This window comes from Cuculus canorus, chromosome 15, assembly GCF_017976375.1.
Source record: "Cuculus canorus isolate bCucCan1 chromosome 15, bCucCan1.pri, whole genome shotgun sequence".
Lineage (NCBI taxonomy): Eukaryota > Metazoa > Chordata > Aves > Cuculiformes > Cuculidae > Cuculus > Cuculus canorus.
Genome location: NC_071415.1, coordinates 8,974,441 through 8,997,061, shown reverse-complemented (window position 1 = coordinate 8,997,061; position 22,621 = coordinate 8,974,441). Strand labels below are relative to the sequence as shown.

Here is a 22,621-nt window from a genome sequence, read left to right as displayed (position 1 = left end):
AGAGCAGGGCTGGTGGATGGGAAGCGCATGGGGGCTGAGCGAGGGTGGCAGAGTGGTTCTGGTGATTAAACCCAGGCATTTCATTGAACGCCATTAAAATTAGATTAAAAAAAAAAAAAGTGATTTTCCTTCCCCTCTGAAAAAAGCTGGTGAATGTAATGCACCTTTATAGTGAGAGCCAGAGAGCCTGAAGGCGTGGGCTGTCAAGGTAGATGCAGGTGCTGCATCTCCATCCTCCCTGACGCTCCTTGGCCGTGCCCTAAAGGAAGCAAACTTAGCAGGAGAGGAGGTCTTGAGCCCACATTTCATTGTGGATGCTAATTCAATCCAGGGTGACTGTTTTATAGTTCTCGCGCGGACAGCAGCACGAGGGGGTTGCTGGGTGTGTGAAATGGCCTGGAGTCACAGTCAGCTGTAGATTTATATGACAAAGATCTCCCCTTTCCCCTTCCCCAGGCCAGGCTCCCTTATTACCAGCAGAGGCTCGGGTGCACAGTCTGGCTGCCACCAACTTGGCTGTTAGGATCAAACCCCGGTGTCTTTGTAGCCCCCATCCCTTCAGTATGAATTTAATAATTCTGGTTAGAGCTGGATTCAAAGCAAGGCCACGGGGGTGAAAGGGCAATTGCCGGTTCACCGAGACACCTGCTTCCTTCCCGTTAGCTGATAGTTAATTTGTGTTGCAGAATACCTTTCCCTGCTGATACGCAGGGCTTTGAAAGTCTCTTTTCCCACCCCATGTGCAAATAGAGACAGCGTTTCTGGGGTGCTTGTTTTTTTTCTGGGGTTGTAGATACGTGAGCGTGTGTTTGCCTTTATGAATGGGAAGAGAAAATGGACTCAAAAACTCGTTTCCTTGTCCTTCCCCAACACGTCCGCGCACTTTTTGGTTTGATCTAAAGGTTAGAGTGGATCATAAAAAGGGCAAAACGCAAAATGTGTTCAAAAATCCCTGTCCTCCTGCCCGTTGGTCTTCATCCTTATGTCAAAATAAATGCAGAATTCAAGATCATAGAATCATAGGATGGTTTGGGTTGGAAGGGACCTTAAAGCGCATTCAGTTGCAACCCCCTGCCATGGGCAGGGACCCAGATGCCATTATTCAGACTAAGTTTTCGTCTTCAAGAGAACACGAGCTGGCTTCCAAAAATGTCAGCAGAAGCCAAGTAATTAGGGAAGAGTGTGCAAAACCAGAGTCCACCTGGGCATGGAGCATTACGGCATCTCGGAGCCTGTCCTGGGGGTGTCCGTGCCCAGGGATCCACAGCTCTGCACAGGCAGATTCATGGCAAGCCACCACGACTCATTCTCCTCAGCAGAGATGAAGCTATGAAGGTTTTTGTGCACTATGTGCTCTTGTTTCTTGGTCCAGCTTCATTTGAAAACTGGAAAGCCCACATGGTGGTGTGGGAGTGAAGTGGACTTCTAGACAGCAGCAGAGAAGACAACTTGAAACACCTCTGATGAAGAAAGTGGGAGTTTTCTGTGCTGAAAAACAGATTTGGTATTGAGAGCTTTAAGAGACTTTCCTCTTTGAAAGCTTTATAGTAAACAAAATGTGATTAACTCCTTTAATGACTCATTGCAGGCAAGATTTTGGGTTTCAGTTTGGTGCTTTTCTCTCATATACTTGTTTTAATTATCCTTGCTGAATAATAGGGCTTGATAACAGCTTGGGCAAGGTAGGAGGGAAGGTCATCGAGATAGCTGTCCTGTTTTAATATTCTGGCATTCTTGTACAGAGCCTTCCGTAGTGTCCATTGTGCCGCTGACAGGGCTGCCGGCTGCCGCACATCCTGGGAGATGCTATCAACATATCCTGTAATTTTAGAAAAGGTTTGAGGGGCAGAGCAAGCTGCAGATGATTCGGGAGGAGCAGCTGAAGCCGTGGCTGTTGACAGCAAGTCTGTCTTGTCCCTGCCTCCCTAGTTCCAGTCTCAGAGTGGTGGAGGAGAGAGTGATGGGATCTGCTGGATAACTAAAGCTGCAGAGCAGCCACTGGTACCCTGTCTTGCCATCCTGCCAGGCTTGTGTGGCATCACTTTGCATCCATTGTGCTTTGATCTGTGCCTTTATGGACCAGCTTGGGATGTTTTGGTGGTGTTGGTGTTGCTTGTTGAGTGTCCCTTTTGTGATAATGCTGAGGCTGTAGATCTCCCTGGCCAGGGTATTCCCAGATCTGAGGTCTTGCATTGGACCCATCTCAGCCATTGATGGAGTCACCCTCAGACATTCCTATTACAACCTGTGACAGATGACAAGACGTTCGAGGTTTGAAGGTGCTTCTTTCCTTCAGAGGCAGGAGAAATGGTCCATAATCATTCCTAGCTGATCTGTTCTGTATCTCTCAGGAGTTACTGGGCTTTGCTCTCTTTTCCAGGCTCAACAGCCCTGGGCTCTCAGACGTTGTCCAGCCTGGGGGACTGGGTATTTCTGGATATTTACTTGTGAGGTCTGGACAGTTTGGGGGGATCCTTAAGTCTGTGGAATTCGTAGAACTGTGGAATGGTTTGGGTCAGAATGGACCTCAAAGCCTATACAGTTCCAACCCCTCTGCCACAGGCAGGGACACTTCCTACTGGATCAGGGGGCTCCATGCCCCATCCAACCTGGCCTGGAACACCTCCAGGGATGGGGCAGCAACTACTGCTCTGGGCATTTTTCTTGAGCCCCAAGCCTGCTAAACTTTCTTTAATGCTGCAAGTGAAAAGTTTTAAGCAATTTGGATGAAACCAGTAGGCCAGCACGTGCCGTTAGTGATGGAATCTTCTTCCCTGCGATCTCAGACTTTAGCACTGAAAGGTCACTGGTCTCTTCTTGCAAAGCTCTCCTGCTGCAACTGTAAAGAAGCTTCAGGATGCTCCCAGTAGAGACGGCGATGGATCCTTGCAGAAACTCCCTCTATTTTTCTACTAAGGAAGGAAGGAACATTATAATTAGGGGCAATGTCAGAGGTAGGCAAATACTTCCTAATTGTATGCAGATGACAGAGCTGGTTCAACCTTTTGACTAGTGAAGCTTTCCTCAATTTGGGATATTATGATCCTAATCAGGGACCTCTCCCCATACATCAAAGCCGTCAGGCTGAACCCGCATACCTTGGGGCTGGCACAGCTTGATTGCAAGGCTTCCTGCAAGCAGGCTCATCCCTGGCCAGGTGTCTTTCCTGCTCTGGACGACTGATTCCTTTCTACTCTTCATCACTGAGGCAAAGAAATTTAATCCCAATATTACTGCCAGCCCTGGAATGGACCCACTGATTTGGAAACGTCACCCTCGCGTTGCCCTGAAATATCAATGCACAGCAACCTCTGATACCTGCTTATTTCATTGCCAACCTCTAACCTGAGGTGGAGCAGACCTGTCATTAGCGCATTCATCTGTGTTTGGATCTGTCAGCTTCCTTCCCCTTCTCCTCTTTTGTTTCTCTAATTACTTTGATTGCATCTCTGTATCCAGCTCAGGGCTGCATGGTCCCCATCCCGCTTTGTGCCACTGTTATTTTCTATAGGCAGAGGAGACGGCTTTGTGAGAGAGAGAGAATTGAGTCAGGATTTTGAAACTGTGAATGCCATTGTATTTAGGTCTGCAGGTAACTTTTCAGTCTGTTGTACAGAAATCCTTGAGTCTGATTTTCCAGCTTTTCCTGCTTCTTCTCGATGCTCCCTGCCTGGTACCCAGCAATGTTGGGAGCCCTGGGCTGCTCAGAGCTGCTCTGCAAAGTGGAGCTGGGAGAGGCATCTTCCAGCATCCTTTAAGTGGCATGGCATATTCCACAGGGGTTTTGAGCCAAACTTTCAGTAAACAGGCAATGGAAAGAATCATGTTGGAGCCCTAGATGTTCCCTAGGGAGCAACGACTGAGCCAAGGCTACAGCGGTGCCATCGGTCTCCAGATGGGTCTTTCCAGCCTCTGCGTTTCATTGCAGTTCCAGGTTCTCCCTGTAGTTTAACCAGAGTATTTGCCATCTTTAGATAATATCTGATGTGCAAGATAAAGTAAAATATAATATTTGTGATGGTATTTTTTGTCTTTTTTTGTTTTCCCCAGGGGCTGATTAAAATCCGAGGAGATCGCTGCTGGAGAGAGCTAACCTGCATGGATTACCACTACGAGGTGAGCAATCTCCTTATTGAAACTGATTTCTCTGGACTGCTTCACATTGGTAGAAAAATGGTCTCTGACCGTTCTCTTCTGCCGGGCAGCTCTCCGTGCTTTATTTCTTTATCGTTGTCTTCTGTCCCTGGCAACGCAGCTGGTGTCCATCCGCCTGCTTGGTGCTGTGATTTTTCCCAGCCAGTTCTGAAAGACCAATTTCTCTCCTTCCTTTCTCTCCCTTGATTCAAACCTGAGCCTCACCAAGATCTGTCTCTGTATAAATGCTGCGGGAGGGCAGCAGTAAGGCCTTTTCTGTAGGGTTGTGCTGAATGCTTTCTGCTCACGCTTCTGAAATGTGGGCATATGTAGACAGAAATAGAGCATCTCGGTGCTCTCCAAGATGCTGAACACTAATCGTTGGCAGTTTGGAATTACACGGTTTTATCTTTTTGACATCTGTTTCAGTGATTACATTGCATTCTGATTATAAACTGTGGTTTATGTTCTGGCTCAGAGTGTTGTCTCCTCTCTGATTATAGAGAGAGGGAGCTCAGTTTCCCCTCTCTTTCTACCTATATTTTTGCATTTGTGTTTTGCATAAATAGTGTTAAGAAAGAAAGAAATTGCTGTGTACAGTGACACTGCTGGGCGAGTATAGAACCATAAAATCATGGAATGGTTTGGGTTGGAAGGGACCTCAAAGACCATCCAGTTCCACCCCTTGCCATGGGCAGGGACACCTCCCACTGGATCAGTGGCTCCAAGCCCCATCCAACCTGGCCTTGAACACTTCCAGGGATGGGGCAGCCACTGCTTCCTTGGGCAACCTGGGCCAGGAACTCCCCACCACCACAGGAAAACATCTCTTCCCAAGATGTCATCTTGATTTCCCCTCTTTCAGCCGAAACCCCTTCCCTCTCATCCTATTCGTGCACTCCATGATTAACAGCCCCTCCCCAGCTTTCCTGGAGCCCCTTATCCATACTGGAAGCTGCTTTGGAGATGTTCCTCTGGAATGACATTCTCAGTGGACCTCTATCATGTCTGGAACCCATTTCCCCCTTCCAATTAAAGCTGGCAGAGCCTAACTTCTCTGACCTGCAGAATGTGTTCCAAGGTATTGCCTACGAATCACTTTTTATGGAGTAGACACACTGAGCCGTGGGAACAGGGATGCTTGTACAGGACCTCTGTCTTTCCACCAAGGTGTGAAGAGAATTGTGTGTGAGTGCCAGGGACCACGTTACCCACCCTGTGCCAGGACTAGGATTCCTCTTCCCAAAAGAGGAACAACATTGACCAGTTTTACGAGTGCTGACACCTTTGTCTTTCACTCCTGTGACTGAGTTAACTGATCCCATGTTTGAAATGGAATTTTGTGTGTCCACAAAGTCGTATCTGCCTTTCCCAGTTTAATTCTTCTTTCCTTTATCCTCCCTTTAACGGGGTTTCAGCCAGTGGATGCAAGGGTGAGCTTTAATGAATGCTGCTCCGTTAGCTCCGTTAGCAGGACCGCAGGTGTCCTGCTTCTTTTGAAATAGAGCTTTGGGCACAAAGAACTTCAGTGCTGTTGTTCTTAATCCTGAACTTAAAGGTAGCTGTGGTAAATCATCCTTCGTTTCTGCCTAGCAGCAAGAGGACGCTGCTCCGCGTGCTCCCAGGCACCTGGCAGCAGGCGGAGAGAAGGCAGCTCAAAGCAAGCTCTCCCGGAATCCCCCGGCCGCTCCGCTGGTGACCCCAGCCCACAACAGTCAGCCTGCATAATCCCAAATATTTAAAATCAAAACCAGGATCAGTTCTGTAGCCCAGAAGGGCTAATTAAGACCATTCCTGTCGTATCCATAACGCAGGATCCCCAGCCTGTGCAAGTAATTGGGAACAGGGACAGGGGGGCAGATCACATTATCAATATTAATTATTTTAATCCGCACAAAAAGGAGCTGCAATAAGAAGAAAATGAAAGAGGCCAAACTTTGTCTGCTATTGATAACAGACGAAGGACTTTAATCCACCTGCTGATTCCAACCAGCCAGAGAGGAGGGAGAAAAGGGTGAAGATACCTCTGCAAGGGAGGAGGGAGCTGGGAATCTGCTTGTAATTAGGATGATAAAACTGGGTATTGGACCAACTCATAAGTGGACCTGGGCCAAAAGTAGTCTGCTGTGATGTATGTTGGCCACCCCAGCTCTCCTGTTCCAGTCCTGAGCTGCAGTCCAAGATCTACATGGGCTTCTCTGCCAAGAGAGTTAATGAAAACACATGGCCTCCATCTCGCGCGTGGTGAGCATGCCCCGCATATTTATTTGTAGTAGAACGAGCAGCTATGCTCGTGGAAAATAACATTTCCACTTTTGTCGGGAATCGTGTATAAAGTAGTAAAATGTTGTTATGGCTCGGGTAATTAAACGGAGCGTATTTTTCCTCCCTCTTTCCTTTCTAGTGTGCAGGGCCTTAATCCCAGCCTTTACGGAGATCTGTTCCCCCACTGAAGATCCTCTGTTTAGAGGTCTTACGATCTGTGACGCTGTGTAATTTGGAGAGGGAAACGGTAGAACGCATGGTTTACATAGGAAAGGTATTTTCCTACCAGCCTAACGCTTCTCTGATCCCTGAGGAGTAGATGGGCTCCAGTTAGGTTGGAGGAGAAAGGCAGGCTCTGATGGAGATGGTTTTGCTGCACCGCAATCCCCAGCCTGGCCCGTGGAAACTACCTGGAGGCTGGGGTGAGGGCTGGGAGTAGAAACACTTGGCGGATTAATCATGGCTCTGGGTGCCAGGATTTCCAAACTCTAATCCCATCTTGGCAAGACAACCACAAATAAGGAGTTTAACCTCCTTCTGCATCAGTTTCTTTGCTGAGGCTCCAAGGAGGGTGCACATCTTTGCATGCTGGTGTGCACGCAGGTAATCCCAGTGCTCCTGATGCCCCCAAGCTTCACATGTAGCTGTGTCCACATCAGCGTGTGAACACGGTAGTAACTGGCAGGTGAAGCCCTGTGGTCTGACATGCCATGGGTTTCATTTAATTGTTGGGTTTGCCGTCGTTTCATTGTTGGCTGTGGTTAAATGGCTTTTTTTTCCTGTAAGAATTCCCACTAAAAGGGAGTTCTTTACTCAGTGGAACCCGATTCTGATGCAGTGAATGCTGAGGGAAGCTGCTTCTGGGGCTTAGGTCTGTTTGTCATCAGGATTATTAAGCATTTATCTGCTGTGTACACAATGGTTTACAAATATGTGTGTGGCGGTTTGCAGGCTGGAGCTGGATTTCTGCTTCCACTGGAGTACATGGCACAGATCCCATGGCGTTCAGCAGCATCCTGCCTGTTCGGTGAGACAGAACAGCTCAACTCCTTGCTTGAGCCAGCAGGGAGATGCGGCTGAGCACGTCCCCTGCCCGTGCCTGCTCCAGAGGGCATCCTACACCACCACACAGTGCAACAGCTCCCACCCCCAGCGAGGCTCTTGTGTGCACCAGGGGAAGAGTCTGTCATGGGAGGTTTTGTGCCACTCAAGGTGATTTCTGGAGCCTGCCCAGCTTGCAAGACATTGCCCAGCATGGACTGAAGCAGTTTTCTAACCCCTGTAGTAGGTACCAGGTCTGTGAGCCAGGCATGGAATCAGGGAGCACCAGTTTGCTCCCCGTGGGCCTCCTACCATCCCTCCTGTGCCAAGCTTTATCTGGCCCGAGCTTTGCTAATTCTGGGTGTGCTGCTTGGCTGGCAGAAGCACAATGTCTTAACGTGCTCCAAAGGCAGAAAATCCTCTTGCGTAAGAGCTGTATTTTCAAATCTCCCCACTAAACCTCAACGCGTATATTGTCGAGCACCTTGCGACCACATGGCCTCATGCAGGGCAGGGTTGAGCGCCCTGGGCAGGAGATGAGCATTTCTGACCCACAACCAGCCCAAATGGAACCCCATTGGATACCGGTGGGGGTCTTGGCAGAGCAGTTAAGCAGATAATCTTAGGGGTTTAGACATGGGAAAGTCCTGCGTGGTCCCATCTATTGCGTCCCCCTGTTCCATTGCAGCAGGACTCCCTGGGGGATGCGATCCAGTGATGCATTTTTCTAATGGCTGCCAAAGCATTGTTGCTTTTTAATTACAGACAGCTATCTTGTAAAACTCAGCCACCAACTGGTAGAAACAGCTGCTGAAGCAGCTGCTCAGGCAGGCGAGCGTGGGGACGAGAGCCCTGCTTTGCTCCGAAACCGTGCCAGAGCTGTTCCACACTGCCAGGGGGTCCCTGGCATCCTGGTGGCCTGTCCTCAGCCTGGCTGGTGCTGGGTGAAGCTCAGCAGAGGTGGCAGCCATGGCATGGCTGTAGAGCTCACCGAGAGCCCTGCATCCAGCTCTGGAGTCCTCAGCATGGGAGTGACATGGATTTGTTGGAACCAGTCCAAAGGAGGCCACAGAGATGATCTGAGGGCTGGAGCACCTCAGCTATGAGGACAGGCTGAGAGAGTTGAGGTTGTTCAGCCTGGAGAAGAGAAGGCTCCGGGGAGACCTTAGAGCAGCTTTCTAGTGCCTTCTCTTCTCCAGACTAAACAGCCTCGGATCCCTCAGCTGCTCCCGGACCCCCTGGCCCTCCAGCCCCTTCCCCAGCTCCGTTGCCCTTCTCTGGACGCATTCCAGCCCCTCAATGTCTTTCGTGTAGCGAGGGGTCCAAAACTGAACCCAGGATTAGTTCTCAGTGCTGCTGAGAAAAGCTTTGTTCTTTGCGCAAGAGGCTGCACAGCCACAAAGGTCACTTCTTCAAATTTGTACAAATTGTCGCTAATTATTGTGTAACTGTTTTTCCTAACTAGAGGCTGTCAATCAGTGCTCCAGCTCCTGGGTACAGCAGCTCTCCTGTTCCTGGAGAAGCTCTCTGGAGCAAAATGTCTTTTGTACCTAATTAGGGGCTTGCTGACTGATAGCTGTGCTGATAAGGGTGAAGAGGAAGCTTTAACTGCTCTTTAACTGCCTTTTGATTTCTTTTCTCCCTTTTCTTCACTGTATTAGACTTTTCATCTAGCTGTTCCCAACCCATTATGAAACAAAAAGTGAATAATATCTAGCCATTCATTTCGATAAATCAGAAAATGAGCTGCTTTCATGATCCCTGGTGTCTCAGGGTGGGCTTCGTTCCAGCAGTTTGCATTGCTGGAAGCAAAAATGTTCCTAACAGGGAAGCAGAGACTCAGGTCTCGTGCTTAAAATGTGTGTTTTTAAAGTTACAAATTAGTGTGAGGGAAACAGTGCTGAATTGAACAAAACCCAAGACTATTTAAAAGAAATTTTAATAACATTATAAAGTATTTATGTAGCATCCCAAGTTTACCATAATGGGCCCTTTACAGAATCTTCTCCATTCTGAAGACAGTCCACGTGAATCCTGGCAGGACTGATTGTCCCAGTAATGAATTATTAAGGCCAACAAAATGTATTCCTAAGTTGTGGTTTCACTGTGGAACTCCCAGGTCTGGCCTGGCTGTGGGAGCACGGGTTTTACAGGTGGGCTTTCCAAAAGTGATGTCGCAGATCTTCCCCTTCCAGCAGCCACTAAAGGGAAACCAAAGAAACCCACCTTGGTGGTTCTGGCGCAGCTGAGCCGGTGAGTTGGCACTTTTCCCCCTTGCTGGTATGAAAGGGTCTGGATTTGTTTCATTGAACGCAGAATAATGTATGTCTCTATTCCTTCCTTTGCGCAGAAGGTGAACTCGCATGGGTTTGCTGATGGATTTTGTGGATTCCCTTTGGGACGGGAGGTGTTGTGTTGCAGTAGTTGAGTTACCGAAGTTAAAGCTGCTTCCGAGTGCCGGTGCATGTGTTATCGGATGGGATTTGCTGCAGAATTGATTGAGGCTTGGAAGAGGGACAAGATGCACCGTTGGCACAGGGAAATTTTGCAGGTTTTCCCTAAAGCATTGGAAAGGTTGTGGAAGTCCAGCAGTCCAGGCTTGCGGGGCCTGGCGTGAGCTCGGTGCTGCAGGACACGTGGTTGTGAGCCCAGGGCGAGGGCCTGCCCTCAGCATCTGGGGGGGGTTAAGAAGTGGCGGTGGGATTTGATAGACATACTATGAGTTTCTGGGATTGCTCACAGCCTGTCATTACTTGAAGCAGTAAAATTTGTACCCTGGAAGACAAGTTTCTGTGAAAATGGGAGTGAAGTGGGTTGTGGTCCATCTCTGCCCTCACTGGACAACTTTCCATGTAGAAGCCAAAGCCTCTGTAAGGAAAGCAAGGACGAAACAAGGTTCAGCCCATGGTGGATCGTTTTGTAAATACGGTTTCTTTTCATCTGTTGGAAAAACAAGCTGCTGTTTGTGTTAAGGTGACCAATACCAAAAGGAAGTGCGTGCTCAAGTTTGGCTGCTTTTTCTTTTATTCCATTTGGTCATAAGTTTTGAAGAACGACCTTTTCAGAGGCATAATTGAAAAACCAGTTGTCTTCCTTCACACGTATGGAGGGGCTGCTTGGTGTGGATTTGAAGCTGAGGATTAGGTGCTTTCTTCTGGGTTTTGGCGATTTGCATGATGTCAGTGCTAGGATTGGAAGAAGGGCCAATTCCTGACCTTGCCTGTGATCTATTCAGTAACAGGATCCATCATAAGGTAAGTGCATGAAGCAATAATATTGGCAGATAAATGTCAACACAACATCTAAAACTTATTACACTGCATCTGGATTTTGTATCAGGCTGCTGCAAGAAGCAGAATCTCTATCTGAGAGAGGTTTTCAGATGAGTCCCAGGTGCTCTGGTCTGGATGCAAGATATCTTTGAATGCCGTTTGCTAGAAATGTTGGTTATTCCCAACTTTGGACTGGGCTCTGTTGTTCTGGTAACAGTCAGATGTGCGCAACACTTCAAAAGAGAGGGAACAAATGCTTTTAAAGACGATATTTGTGCTCAGCCTGGGAAGATAGGCGTTGCTTGGGTTTACTGGCAGCAGCACAGGCAGAGATTCAGTGGCTGTGTCACTTCCAGCTGAGACCTTCTCAGAAGGACGCTGGGTTTTCCAGAGCCTGAGCACTGGCAGTGGGTTCTGCTGCAGAAAATGCTTCTGAAAATGAGGGCTGAGCTCTCAAAATCTGTTAAGAGTAGATTTTCAGAAGTATTAGCGTCCTTGCGGAGCTGTAATTTCAGAAGAGACTATGATAAATACTGACATTTATGCTCAGTCCTGCTGCTTTTTAAATAGGAAATGGCATAGTAGTTTTCTGCAGTCAGAGGATGCTTCAGCAAAACGAGGGTGATTAATGACATTGGACCTTCAGCAGAAGAAAAGCAGATTTCTCCTACTTGCAGGGACATGATAGGTTTTATTTTATTCTAAGCGGAGCAGGAAAGGCAGCTGTGTTCCAGAGCCCTGCTCTCATGCAAGCGCAGGTTTACAGTCAGCCAGCGTTTGCTCCAGGAGTTTGGCTTGTGTTACTCTGCCCAACAAACCTGACAGACAGATGGTCAGTGGATTCCCACCGCCTCAAAGTCAGCATCGTCTTCAATGGGACCAGGATCCCAGCAGTGAATTTAGGAGAAGGGGGAGGAGTGTCTGCTCAAAGAACCATCGAAATAAAGAGGTAGAGCTGCAAATCAGCATCATAAAGCATCTTTGGACCCAGCATCTTTGGCCCAAGTTCAGGAAACCGCATACGACTGAAGTGAGTTGGACGTAAGCAGGTGCTGAGAGAGACACTTAAAGAAGAGCCTTAAAAGGGAACTAATGGCAGGGATTGGAGAGATGGGATAAGGAGTAAGTGATCCCTCCCAGACACCAGCTACCACAGGCAGCAGAGCACTGCATTTTCTGCTGGATTTTCTCTCTTTGGTGCAGTTCCATCACTCCTTGTTCTCAGTGCATTTCTTCACCAAAAGGAACTGGTTTAAAACGATCAAAAATTAAGCGAGCAACCTCTGTGACTCTCGCTACAGTAGAAGCCAAGCGGGTTAGTGGCACCTGCCACTTGGGTCACCCACCGCTTCCCACCCGTTGCCCCAGCTTCCCCCTGATTTCCAGTGATATTAAAACAAAATGGGATAAACTAGTGAAAGTTGAGTGGAAATGCCCTCCAGGGAACTTTGTGTTGTGAGCCTTTTGAGGTTTTTGAAGCGTAGGAAGACATTATCCCTCCCCACTGCCGGGATCAGCAGCAGAACTGTCAGTCACACGCTCTAAATGCATTGGGAATATGCCAATACCGTTTTCAGCAGTAATACAATTCCTCTTCCTGGATTCTTTTCTGTTTTTCTTAAGGATTTGTTTTAAGCCCGGTGAAAGCTTCCTGTACAACTATTGGATTTCATCTCTTTGTTACACTCTCACTGTTTCAAACTCGTTTAGAGACCACCCAAGACCCTCATCACTTGCCCTAAATATTCTCCTCATTTCTCTTCCTCCCCCCTCCACCCTTTTGGTCTTTTTCAATCCGAATCGGATTAATCCTTACAAACCACTTCTTAGCCACTTCATCGGCTCTCCATGTCCTGACTCTCTATGTGGCTTTTGTCCTGCTGACCAGCTTCTCCAGTAGACATGTTAACGATGGAGCCCATCGCTTCTCTCTGCCTCCTGTGGGCTGTAGGGAATGATCTGCTGCTCATGAAACGTTCAGAACCCAGGAGGTTTGTCAGCTTTGAAGGTAACCGAGGCAATGCTCCGATAATTATTTAAATTGTGGATTTATGAGCTGGTTAATGGTGTGTTTTAAGAAATCTGCAAAGAGGAGAAAGATGACAAATTTCAGTGATATCTGGAAGGCAGAAATGAGAGGGGAGAACTTTCCAGTCTTTCCAAGTAAGATGTCTGCTTTATGCTTAGTTGGCCTCCCCAGTGTGGTGTCACCAACTCCCCTGTTACTACCACAACATCTTAGTCCTCCAGGCTCCACATCCACATTCACCGGGCAGGACTGTCTGCCTGACCTCGGACCCTCTGCCATGATGAGGCAACCTCGACATCCAGCCTGAAGCTGCTTCAGACCTGCCCAGATCCCTCACAGAGGTGTAGCCACCCCTACACATTCCAGATGGTCAAAACTAGTCTCCATGGCAGTAATTATACTGATTTTTTTATCATCCTTCATGGCATGCATGGGCGTTAAGTTGTGTCTTTTCTGGTCTCTTACATAGCATCATGCCGGCCACGCTCAAGGGAGAGTCAGTCTTTTCACCATTCCCACCTTCCCCACTGCTTGTAGGGGATTAACCATCGTTCCAGTTCCCTTGCTTTGGAGACCTTTGGGATGATGCAAGCTGTGGGCGCCTGCCAAAATTTAGTGCTCTTCTTTTCCATAATGTTTGCTCTGAAGGGTCCAGAAGTCCAAGCGAAACTGAAACTCGAACACTGCAATTTCGCGTAGTATCGGCAGCAAAATAGTATGTGCAGAGCTCCAATGTACAATTAAATCATATAAAACCCAGCCTACATCCTTGCCATCTGCTTTTGCAGGGAAAGCAAAATAACTACATGGTTTTAATTGCAGATAGAGTTTAAACAAATAGGGTGTTGGTTTACAAGCTGGTGCTTTCTTCTTTGAAGATCAGATTACATGTCTATCAGGTTATGAAAACATGCTACTGTTCCATCTCTTTCTTTGACTATTAAATGTGCTAAATTGTTTAATGAATTTTCACATAATAGAGAAGTCTATTCTAGTTTAATAAGTCAAATATTGAATTTGTTCCCTACAAAATAGTAGACCCAGAAAAAAGTTCTGCTGAAGAAGCTGTGTGTCCATTGGTGGGTGTGTTCGCACATTTTTTTCTCTGATGTCTTACTAGGATCTTCTTAGGGCAATAACCTACTCCTGTTCTTGGTTAACACTGTATTAATTATTGCACACACCAACCGTTTTAAGTTCAGCTTAAACTTTTATTTCCACAGAAATGTTGGTCTGTCCAGGGGAGGTACCAGCTGTTGGCAGAGATTCATAACGAGCAGAACCCTTCCATTTGCTGGTAAAAGTTTGAATCACAGATTCATAGAATGGTTTGGGTTGGAAGGGACCTCAAAGCCCATCCAGTTCCACCCCCTGCCATGGGCAGGGACATCTTCTACTTGACCAGGACGCTCAAAGTCCCATCCAACCTGACCTTGAACACCTCCAGGGGTGGGGCAGCCACAATTTGCATATCTTCTATTTACACTTAATTTATGCTGTTTCCATGCAGTTCTCTGTGTTTCCATACTTTCTCTGTTGAACATGTACTTGATTTGAGTTGCAGCACACCTGTGATGTCCCTTCAGTAACTGGGGGCTGATGGCCTGATACAATTCCCATACATGTTTCCCTCCCTACTGTAGATCGGGAAGAATTCCACCCACATATTTCTCCAGTGTAAATTTTTCCTGTCTTGCAACTCTTACAGTGCTCTCAGTAAGTCCACATAACTCTGTAAGAAGAATACAGTGTTAGGACGGTGCACGAATGAGTTAACTCTAAGCCTCTGCTGTGGTGTTTTGCTCCGAAGTCGTGTGCGCCAAACTGACCTTTAATCTTGGAATATAAATCACTTTCCAGTCCTATTATTTGTAAAATCCTACAGGCTTGCAAATGCACAAAAGAATCCTTTGTCTCTTATTAATTTAATTTATAGGTTAAAGTTTCAAATCAGTGGCAAGCGAAAGCTGATTTACTATTCACTGCAGGAATTGCCCTTCTGGAAAGCACGGCATTTGCTAGACTGCCTCGAAATTGTGATGTGTAATTAGGAGCTTCTGTAATTATACATAATGTAATATAATTTGCTTATCTTTTTTGGTATGTATTCTACATAAAATCAGGGAGGGTCACTCAGTGTGGATTAGCTCTTTCATCCCTAAAACTCAATGGATCAGTAAAACCACTGGGTTTTGTCTTATTCTATTAACATCATAGCAGAATCGATGTTTTTCAGTATTTGAAGTTGCTGCCTTTTTCTTTTATGTATGGAATTATCTCAGCATCTTTTGCGCAATGCTGCAACAAAAAATAGTTGCTTCCGTGATAAGATGTAAATAAAAGCATTACGGAGCTTTTTCCCACCAGTTTAAAAAAAAAGAAACCGTTTCTGGATGATCTTTAAGATCCCTTCCAACCCAAACCATTCTATGATTCTGTGACTAGTTTTAATTTGATTTAAGCTGTGAAATAGCTGTGTGGAGTCAGATGTAGGACACTGGTTTCTCTACCCAGAGTTAGGACCATCCTCATCTGTTCCATTTCTTCTACTTTGTGGGATTTCTAGTTAAGCAGTTTTGTAACCAAATTTTCTAATCTGTCTCAAAATAACTCATAACAAAGAACTGAAACTTTTTTCCTAACTGTGCCATTGTACCCGGTTCCAGGGTGAAATCCTCAACTCCTCCAGGTGCTCACAAGAGGCTTTCACCTCTAGACCAATTCACATGGAAAAGTAGGGATTGGGAATTGTTGCCTTTGCAAGCATTGTGGAAATATATGTATTAAAAATGACGTTTATCTTGCTTGTATTCACAAATTCACTTATCTGTATTTTCCAAGGCTCGTATTCTTCCCCTTCCCGCTCGATGGCTAAGAGGGGTTTTATTGCTTTAGCATTAATCAAGATGTTTGACAGAATTGAACTGGATCCTGTCCAATTAGACTGAGACAATATTGAATTTCGGACTGTCATGTTGGATCCATTTGAATGTAACACAAGCTTGTCGGTCTCTGCAATCAATACATCAGTTTAATAACCCCAGCCCAAGGTGAAACGAGTGCTCACCTTGCCCCTGAGCCATGGACGGTGGCTGGAGTCAGTGAAGCTGTGCCTGGGCTGTGTGCTAGGGTTTCCCATCAACTGCCGAGGACACTGAACAAAAGCTCTGCAAGACAAGAAGAGAGAATGGCTTTTTCCTCTTCTTAGAGCCACGTTTGGTGAACTTGCCTTCCCCCAGGAACCTGCTAACATCTAGAGTCCTGCTGCTGGTTCTGCTCTTCCCCCAGGCTTGGCACTGCAAGCCGTTGGCTGCCTGGTGAGTTGTGACCAACACTGCTTTTCACCCACGTTCAGTCTAGATGTAAGGAAGGCATTTTTTACTATTTTTTACTATTTTTATGATTTTTTATGCTGAGTGTGGTGAGGCCCTGGCCCAGGCTGCCCACGGAAGCTGTAGGTGCCCCATCTCTGGAGGTGTTCAAAGCCAGGTTGGATGGAGCTTTGAGCAATCTGATCTGGTTGAAGATGCCCCTGCTCATTGCAGGGCATTGGACTAGATGGCCTTTGAAGGTCCCTTCCAACCCAAACCATTCTGTGATTCTATTACTGTTTTTAACTTCTGGATGTCAGGCTCACATGGAGGACAGTGTGGGGCAACATTAACCTGCAACGGCTGGAGCGAAGCAAGTTCTGCTCTGCAAAAAGTACTGTTAAAGAGCATTTATTGAAATATAAAATGTGAGTTGGCTTTCATGCCCACTAGTCTAACTGCATCGCTTGCCATAAAGAACGTGTAGGTTTGTTGGTAGCTCATGGGCCTTGCAACAGCCTTCATCTTGTTTGATAAAACCTCCTGTCATCTGTCTAAGGAGTGGAAATCGTATCCCACACAGGAGGTGGCCCACGCTCTGTATGAAACGAGCTAAGATTGGTAAGTCCTTAAGGCAAGAGTTGCAATTAACAGTTTGCAAGCAGCCCACAATGGAAATCTGCTCAAATGTGTTACCCTTGGCCCGAGGCAAATAAGTACAATATTTTAATTCAAGGAGTTAATTGCAATTTTAGCAGCCTTGCAGTGCCGGGTTTGGCAGACGATGTGAAATGCCGTCCTGATGGACGCAAATCCAGAGGAGTAGGAACACCGGCACAGATGTTGAAACCCAACGTGAGCAAGAACAGGCTGGGAATGTTTCTTGACTCATTATGTTGTTCATTAATGATTTTTTAGTCTTGCTGCCACACTTTTACGTTGCTGCAAATCACCTCAATGATATTTCCAGCAGCTTCAGAAAGAGCCCCATGGATCCTGAGTTCTCTAACCATTACCTGCTGGCTTGGCGTGCCATCTTGCTTTGCCTGGGCTCACCAGTTCTGTTGGTAAACAGAGCTGATGGACATTTCACAGCCTGTTTCTCCTTTTGAACGTTGAACTTGAACTATCTGAGTGCACAAGGGATTGACAGGAGAGAGCAGGAGCCAAAGAAAACTGCAGTCACCTCTTTTTCTCTGCCAAAAGAAGTGAAAGGATAACGTAGCAGGGAGTTATCAAAGGGTGATTTTCTCAAAGCTGGTCAAACCTGACTTTTCTATTTTTATTATATAGGCAGCAGCTTGCTTTTGTAACTTGCCGAGATTAAAGTTCACGTGAGGGTACCTCGCCAAATTCCTGCACCTTGGTCTCATGTGTGGACTTTAGACTTAGGTGCTGTCTTGAGGGAAACTTCTCCCAGCAGTTCTTGGGCTAAACTTGACTCTACCAGAGGATGCTTGGGAAGGTCCCACAGAGATTGTCAGAGGGAGACTGAGGTTGCCACGGGAGGGTCAACACCTGAAAGCCTCCAAGAGGAGGCAGCTGACCCTGACACAGAGGGTTGCCCCAGCTTGGTCCTGAGGGGATGCTCCTCTGCTGAACGTGTTTCCCTATTACCAGTGGTCCCCACGCAGCAGAACACACTTGTGAGAGTCTGGTGAGCTCACCATTTCCTGGCCAAATCCTGCTGGGGTGCTGCTTGTAAGAAATGCTGTGCATTTCCAGCGGGTTGATCCCTTTGCTTCCCAGAAACCTGCACACACTAAGTGCAATCCTTTAATTCTTTAAGCTATCAGTCTAGAGTTCACCACAAGTCTGCGAATTTGTTATCGTTGAGGATTTCTTTTAGAAGTTTTGTAAGAAACATGACCAGAGATCTGTCTTTAAAAAGCAGATCTTCACTATTTGCAGAAGCAAAATGCAAAATAGTTGATATTAGCATTCCTCTGCATGTGTTTGTGAGCAGTTTTCATTGAATCACTCCTGTCATGCGTGTTCCAAACCATGTGCAGGACTCAACAGTGCTTTTTATAACTCCCTTTTGCAGTTCTTGTTGCGAAATATGCAGCAGCCCCCCACGTGAGCGCCTGTGCTATCGGCAGACGAGCGTTAGCTGATTACCGCAAGGGGTGTAAAGGCCAGCGGCAGTTAACAAACACAGCTGGTTGACTGCTTCTATTCCTCGTCACTGCAATGGGTTGATCAAGCTGATGGGTGAGGTGGAGGGGAGTTCTCGGGGATGAGGGAGCGCAATGCTGTGCAGGCGTGAAAGCCCTCTGTGTTGCCTTATGCGATTAAATGCAAAGCTCTCTCAACTAAAAAGTACTTCTGAGGTGGGTGGTTGGTACATTTTCTTGTTTGTGGGACAGCTGTAGGTCTAATAAGAGGCAAAGCTGCTGTTTAGAAGGTCTGTGAAAAATTAGGATGGGGGTTTTTTTGTTGCTAGTTTTACTGCTAAAGGTAAAGATCAAGCACCTTGGGTACTTTTGAGGATTTTATAGAATGGTTTGGATCGGAAGGGACCTTAAATATCATCTTGTATCTACGACTTTGTCCTTTTTAGTGCCTTTGTATCTGTACTGCGTCTAAAAGATTTGGTCTTGCTCTTCTTCCTAGCTAGACTAACTGAAGTGTAACCCGGCATGGAGAGATGGGAGGCAGGAGTGGGACCCTGCGGGGCTCGATGAGTGCAGGAGGGAAGCTGAAGCACAAGAGTGGGTCCCTGCAAGGCTTGACAAGCACAAGGGGAGAACCTGGAGCATAAGAATGGGACCCTGCGAGACTCGACAGGCACAAGCGGGAAGCTGGAGCACAGGAGTGGGTATTTACTTTACTCTCTGCTTAGCATTGTTGCCTGTTTTGTCTGTCAAGGATGAGTCCAGGTTTCATTTCATGTGATTTGCCTCTAGCAAATCTCAGTGGAGCTCGTACCAGGCTTGAGACCTTTCAGCCTTTCTCCCTCGGAAAGTACTTTCTTTAGGCAATAATACGGGCTTTTAGCAGGGCTGCCTCTACATCAAGCGTGGTATGGGTTTAATTTGCTAGTTAAGATATTACTGGCTTCTTCTAGATTTCTAATGTTTCCTCTTCTCCGAAATCTTATATGTCACCTATACGGGAGCTATTTGGGCTGAGGGGGTTGAGGAGAGCACTCAGGAATTTCTTACTGTTTCTCTGGCACTTTAGTTCAATTTACACTGTACACTAAAGAAATAGTTCCCTTTAGGTTAGGATAGGTTACACGCTCTCCTCCGTGGAGGAACAAAGGACTGTCTGTTACAGCAAGCTCAGCTCTAAGTTGGGAGGTGATACTGCAGTGAGGATGCGAGATGGGATTTTGGGGTTGTCTTTCACATTTAGGGGAGTGATGAGCAGTGAGAATATTCCAATAAAATAGGACACAAACAACCCCTCAAATACTGGCAGTGTGGAAATACATGAGGTGATTAAAGCACACGGTGTTGACTGCGTTGTTGTTTTCTGTAGGGACCCTGTAGAACCCTTTGTGGTTTGGGGGGGCTGGACCCTGTGGTCTTCGCCTGCTGAGAGGGGCAGCAGGTCAGGCGGGTCGCGGCTGCCCTGAGGCTGTATCGGTACGGGCTCCTCCGGATCTGTGGATTCTCTCGATGCTGAGGTTAACCTACATCTTCATACTAGGTTTGGGTTTTTTTGATGCTGGTCTATGCTGTGGTTAAAGGTGATGGTCAAAATTGGGCAAAATCATTTCATTTTTTTTGTTAGCATTGGGAGATGGGTTTGGTTGTAGTGCCATGAGAATGTTTGATTTTTGGCCAAAACATGCTCTTGTAAAAGCATCTTGGGGGTAATTCCTCGCAGCATGCATCTGTTCATCTTGGACCTGATTCTGCAGTGTGCTGGCCATTGGTGTAACCAAGAGAACTCTGTCAGATGTCAGTGGGTAGTGATGAACTCGCCATTTAGCGTTGGTTTTTAATTGTTTTACGGTTTCTGAGAGAGACCAACTCTTGGATCACTGTTCTTTTCATGGTGGCCCATTAAAGCTGTCTTCAGGATTCAGTTCTACCTGTTGAAAGAATTTATTATAGAAGATATTGAGAGCTTTGTCTTGTTTCATTTACAGATTTCACGAGATAAATTGTATCCACGTTATGGGACTGTGAATGTACGCCCATGACACCAGCTGGTTTTGATAAACTATAAAACGGCTCGTCTCAAGTAAATGAAACACAAGTTTTACGAAACAATTATGCATCGGCCTTTTTATTCCCTTCCCTCAACGTTTGAGTTTAATTTTATTACTTGAGATTTAGCAGAAATTTAATACTTTATCTTCTTCTGAAGAGCGATCTGTCTCTCCAAGGCCCAGCATTCCTTTGGCCGTGCAGCGCGTTCCAAGCACAGCTTATGTTTTGCCAAATTTCAGTTGCTCTCTACCCAAGCTGCCCGACTTTAGCGGATGGTGAAAACTTTTGAAGTTGGCTCAAGAATGTGCTTTACGTTCAGTTGCGTGGCAGGAAAGATTCCTACTTCTTAATTTTTTCATTTAAAGCAGCCTTTGGTCCAAAAGCCAGATTCAACCAACCCATCATGAGTAACTAATCTTTCCAAATGCTGGGTTAGCCCTGCAGAGGTGTCTATTTATTCAATAAGGATCTAAGACTTATCTTTATCGAAAGAACGTCATTTAGAGCCACCAATGCAGCGCTTTGTGTTGTGGTTATTAGATGAGCCTTGAATCTGCTCTGCAGTGGGGATGTGGTTCTCCAACTTTACTAATGATAGGAGTTTCATTAGTGTCTGTGGGGCTCTGGTGGAATAAATACTTCCATGTGGGAGAGTTCAAGATAGGAGTTTTATGGACGTTTGTGCACAAAGGTATCCACCAGCTGAGGAGCATTTAGAATCACAGAATAATTAAGGTTGGAAAAGACCTCTAAGATTAACAAGTCTGACCTCTAAGATCAGCCCAAATTTAACGTATGATTGAAGTCAAATATGATCAGTGTTGCTGGAGAAGCACACAGTGGGGAAGAGGACAAGGGTTTAGAGAGTGTTGTGGGCTTGCTTGAAGTCTGGGGAACCCTGAGGTATGAAGGCATTGATGTCATGTGAAATGTGATGGGTCAAGATTATCAAAGTGGGGTGTAATGGAAGAGGAGGACATGCAGAGGCAGATCTGTAGGAAACCAGGCTTCGGAGCTTCAGCTCCCGACGGCACAGCTCTCATGGCTTTGGCACTGTCTGCTGCAGGCAGGAGATCTGCATCCCAGGAGAGAAAACTGGGAAGGAAGCTACTACTGTTGAAGCATTCAGCAGATGCACCCAAGACCTACCTTCTGGATCAGCCCATAGCCTGGGTCCAGAAGTACTGCTGCTTATGTTGTAGAGCTGCTGGCTTAGGCTGTCTCTAGGAGTGCCATCTAGTGCTTTCCTATAGTGTCGGACCATCCCAAACCCTTCATTCTGGACAAAGTAAGGTGGTTCTGTGCTTGTGGAAAGCTAAGTCCTTTTGTTCTAAGTTTCTTTGGAGACTTCATGTTTGTCTTCTGCTTGGCATGGGTTTCTGGATTGAGTGTGAGATGTGAGGTGGAAATCTTCTCAAATGGATTTATGTATGTACTGCAAAATCAGCCTGTATTCCTGTCCTGTGTGCTTGGGAGGGAGGTGTCTCTGCAGGGACTCAAGCACAGCTTGGTGGAGGCAAACAGACCCCTCTTCCCTTGGATTTCACGTCACAACATGGAGCTGAGGAGAGATGATTGGGTTCGCCTTCCCCAGGGGTGCCCAGTGTAGGTCCCAAACTGGAAAAGTTAATTTATTAAAGACAGGCTCTGGTGTGACAATTCTCAAGCCATGAACGTGCTCTGTATTAATGAAGATGGTTGATCATGTCTTTATGATCTGCTTCTCCGTGGAGTTACCCCCCCTTGATATTACCATCCTGGGGTAAAGTGCTGAGCTTTAAATGCTTATTTCCAGTCTGCTCACTCAAAGAATGTCCTTTGTTCCTTTAAACTGAAATGGTGCCGGTTCTGGGGAAGGATAATGCCCCGGGCTACCTCGTAGGAGGGTGGAGGTGGGTGGAAGAATGATCACATTATTCACCGTAGACATGTGGTTAACTGCACATGCGGAGGGGCTGCTTTTATGGGCGTGGGTGTCTGCAAGGGCGGCGTGGTTTCTTCTGATTTGCAGGGGGAAGAAGGGGAGCCGTTTGGGTTTGCCCCAAAGGGCTTCGCCCCAAAGGGCTTCACCCCAGAGGTTATCAAGATTTTGTAGTATTTGCATTTGTGAGCCTGATTCTCGCATGAAGGTCCCCAACTCCCCATTGACACATTTGCAGGCAACTTTGAATCGCGGTGCGTTTTGTGAGCTTGTGCCAAGGCTGTAGTATTTTAATGCGGCTGTTAGCATGTAAATCTGTCCATCTTGTGGTGTATAAACAACAGCATTTTCCCTTTGCAGCTTTAAAAAATACACAGCATTGTTTATTCCTCTGGTTTTTGTCCGGTGACACTGGGCATCTCCTGCCCGAATGCGACAATTGAGAAAGCAAGCCGCCTTTTACAGTACAATAGGAGATGGTC

General features: G+C 46.6%; 1 protein-coding gene across 2 annotated transcripts in view; it reads left to right on the top strand.

The window, feature by feature from the left end:
• The window catches only part of LMF1 (lipase maturation factor 1), a 201,654-nt gene that overhangs the window by 74,773 nt on the left and 104,260 nt on the right, over window positions 1-22,621 (top strand). For both annotated transcript variants that reach the window (XM_054080399.1, XM_054080398.1), the window contains one exon: window positions 4,051-4,116. In XM_054080399.1, coding sequence (XP_053936374.1) covers window positions 4,051-4,116 — 66 coding nt within the window. The remainder of the gene's footprint in view (window positions 1-4,050; window positions 4,117-22,621) is intronic.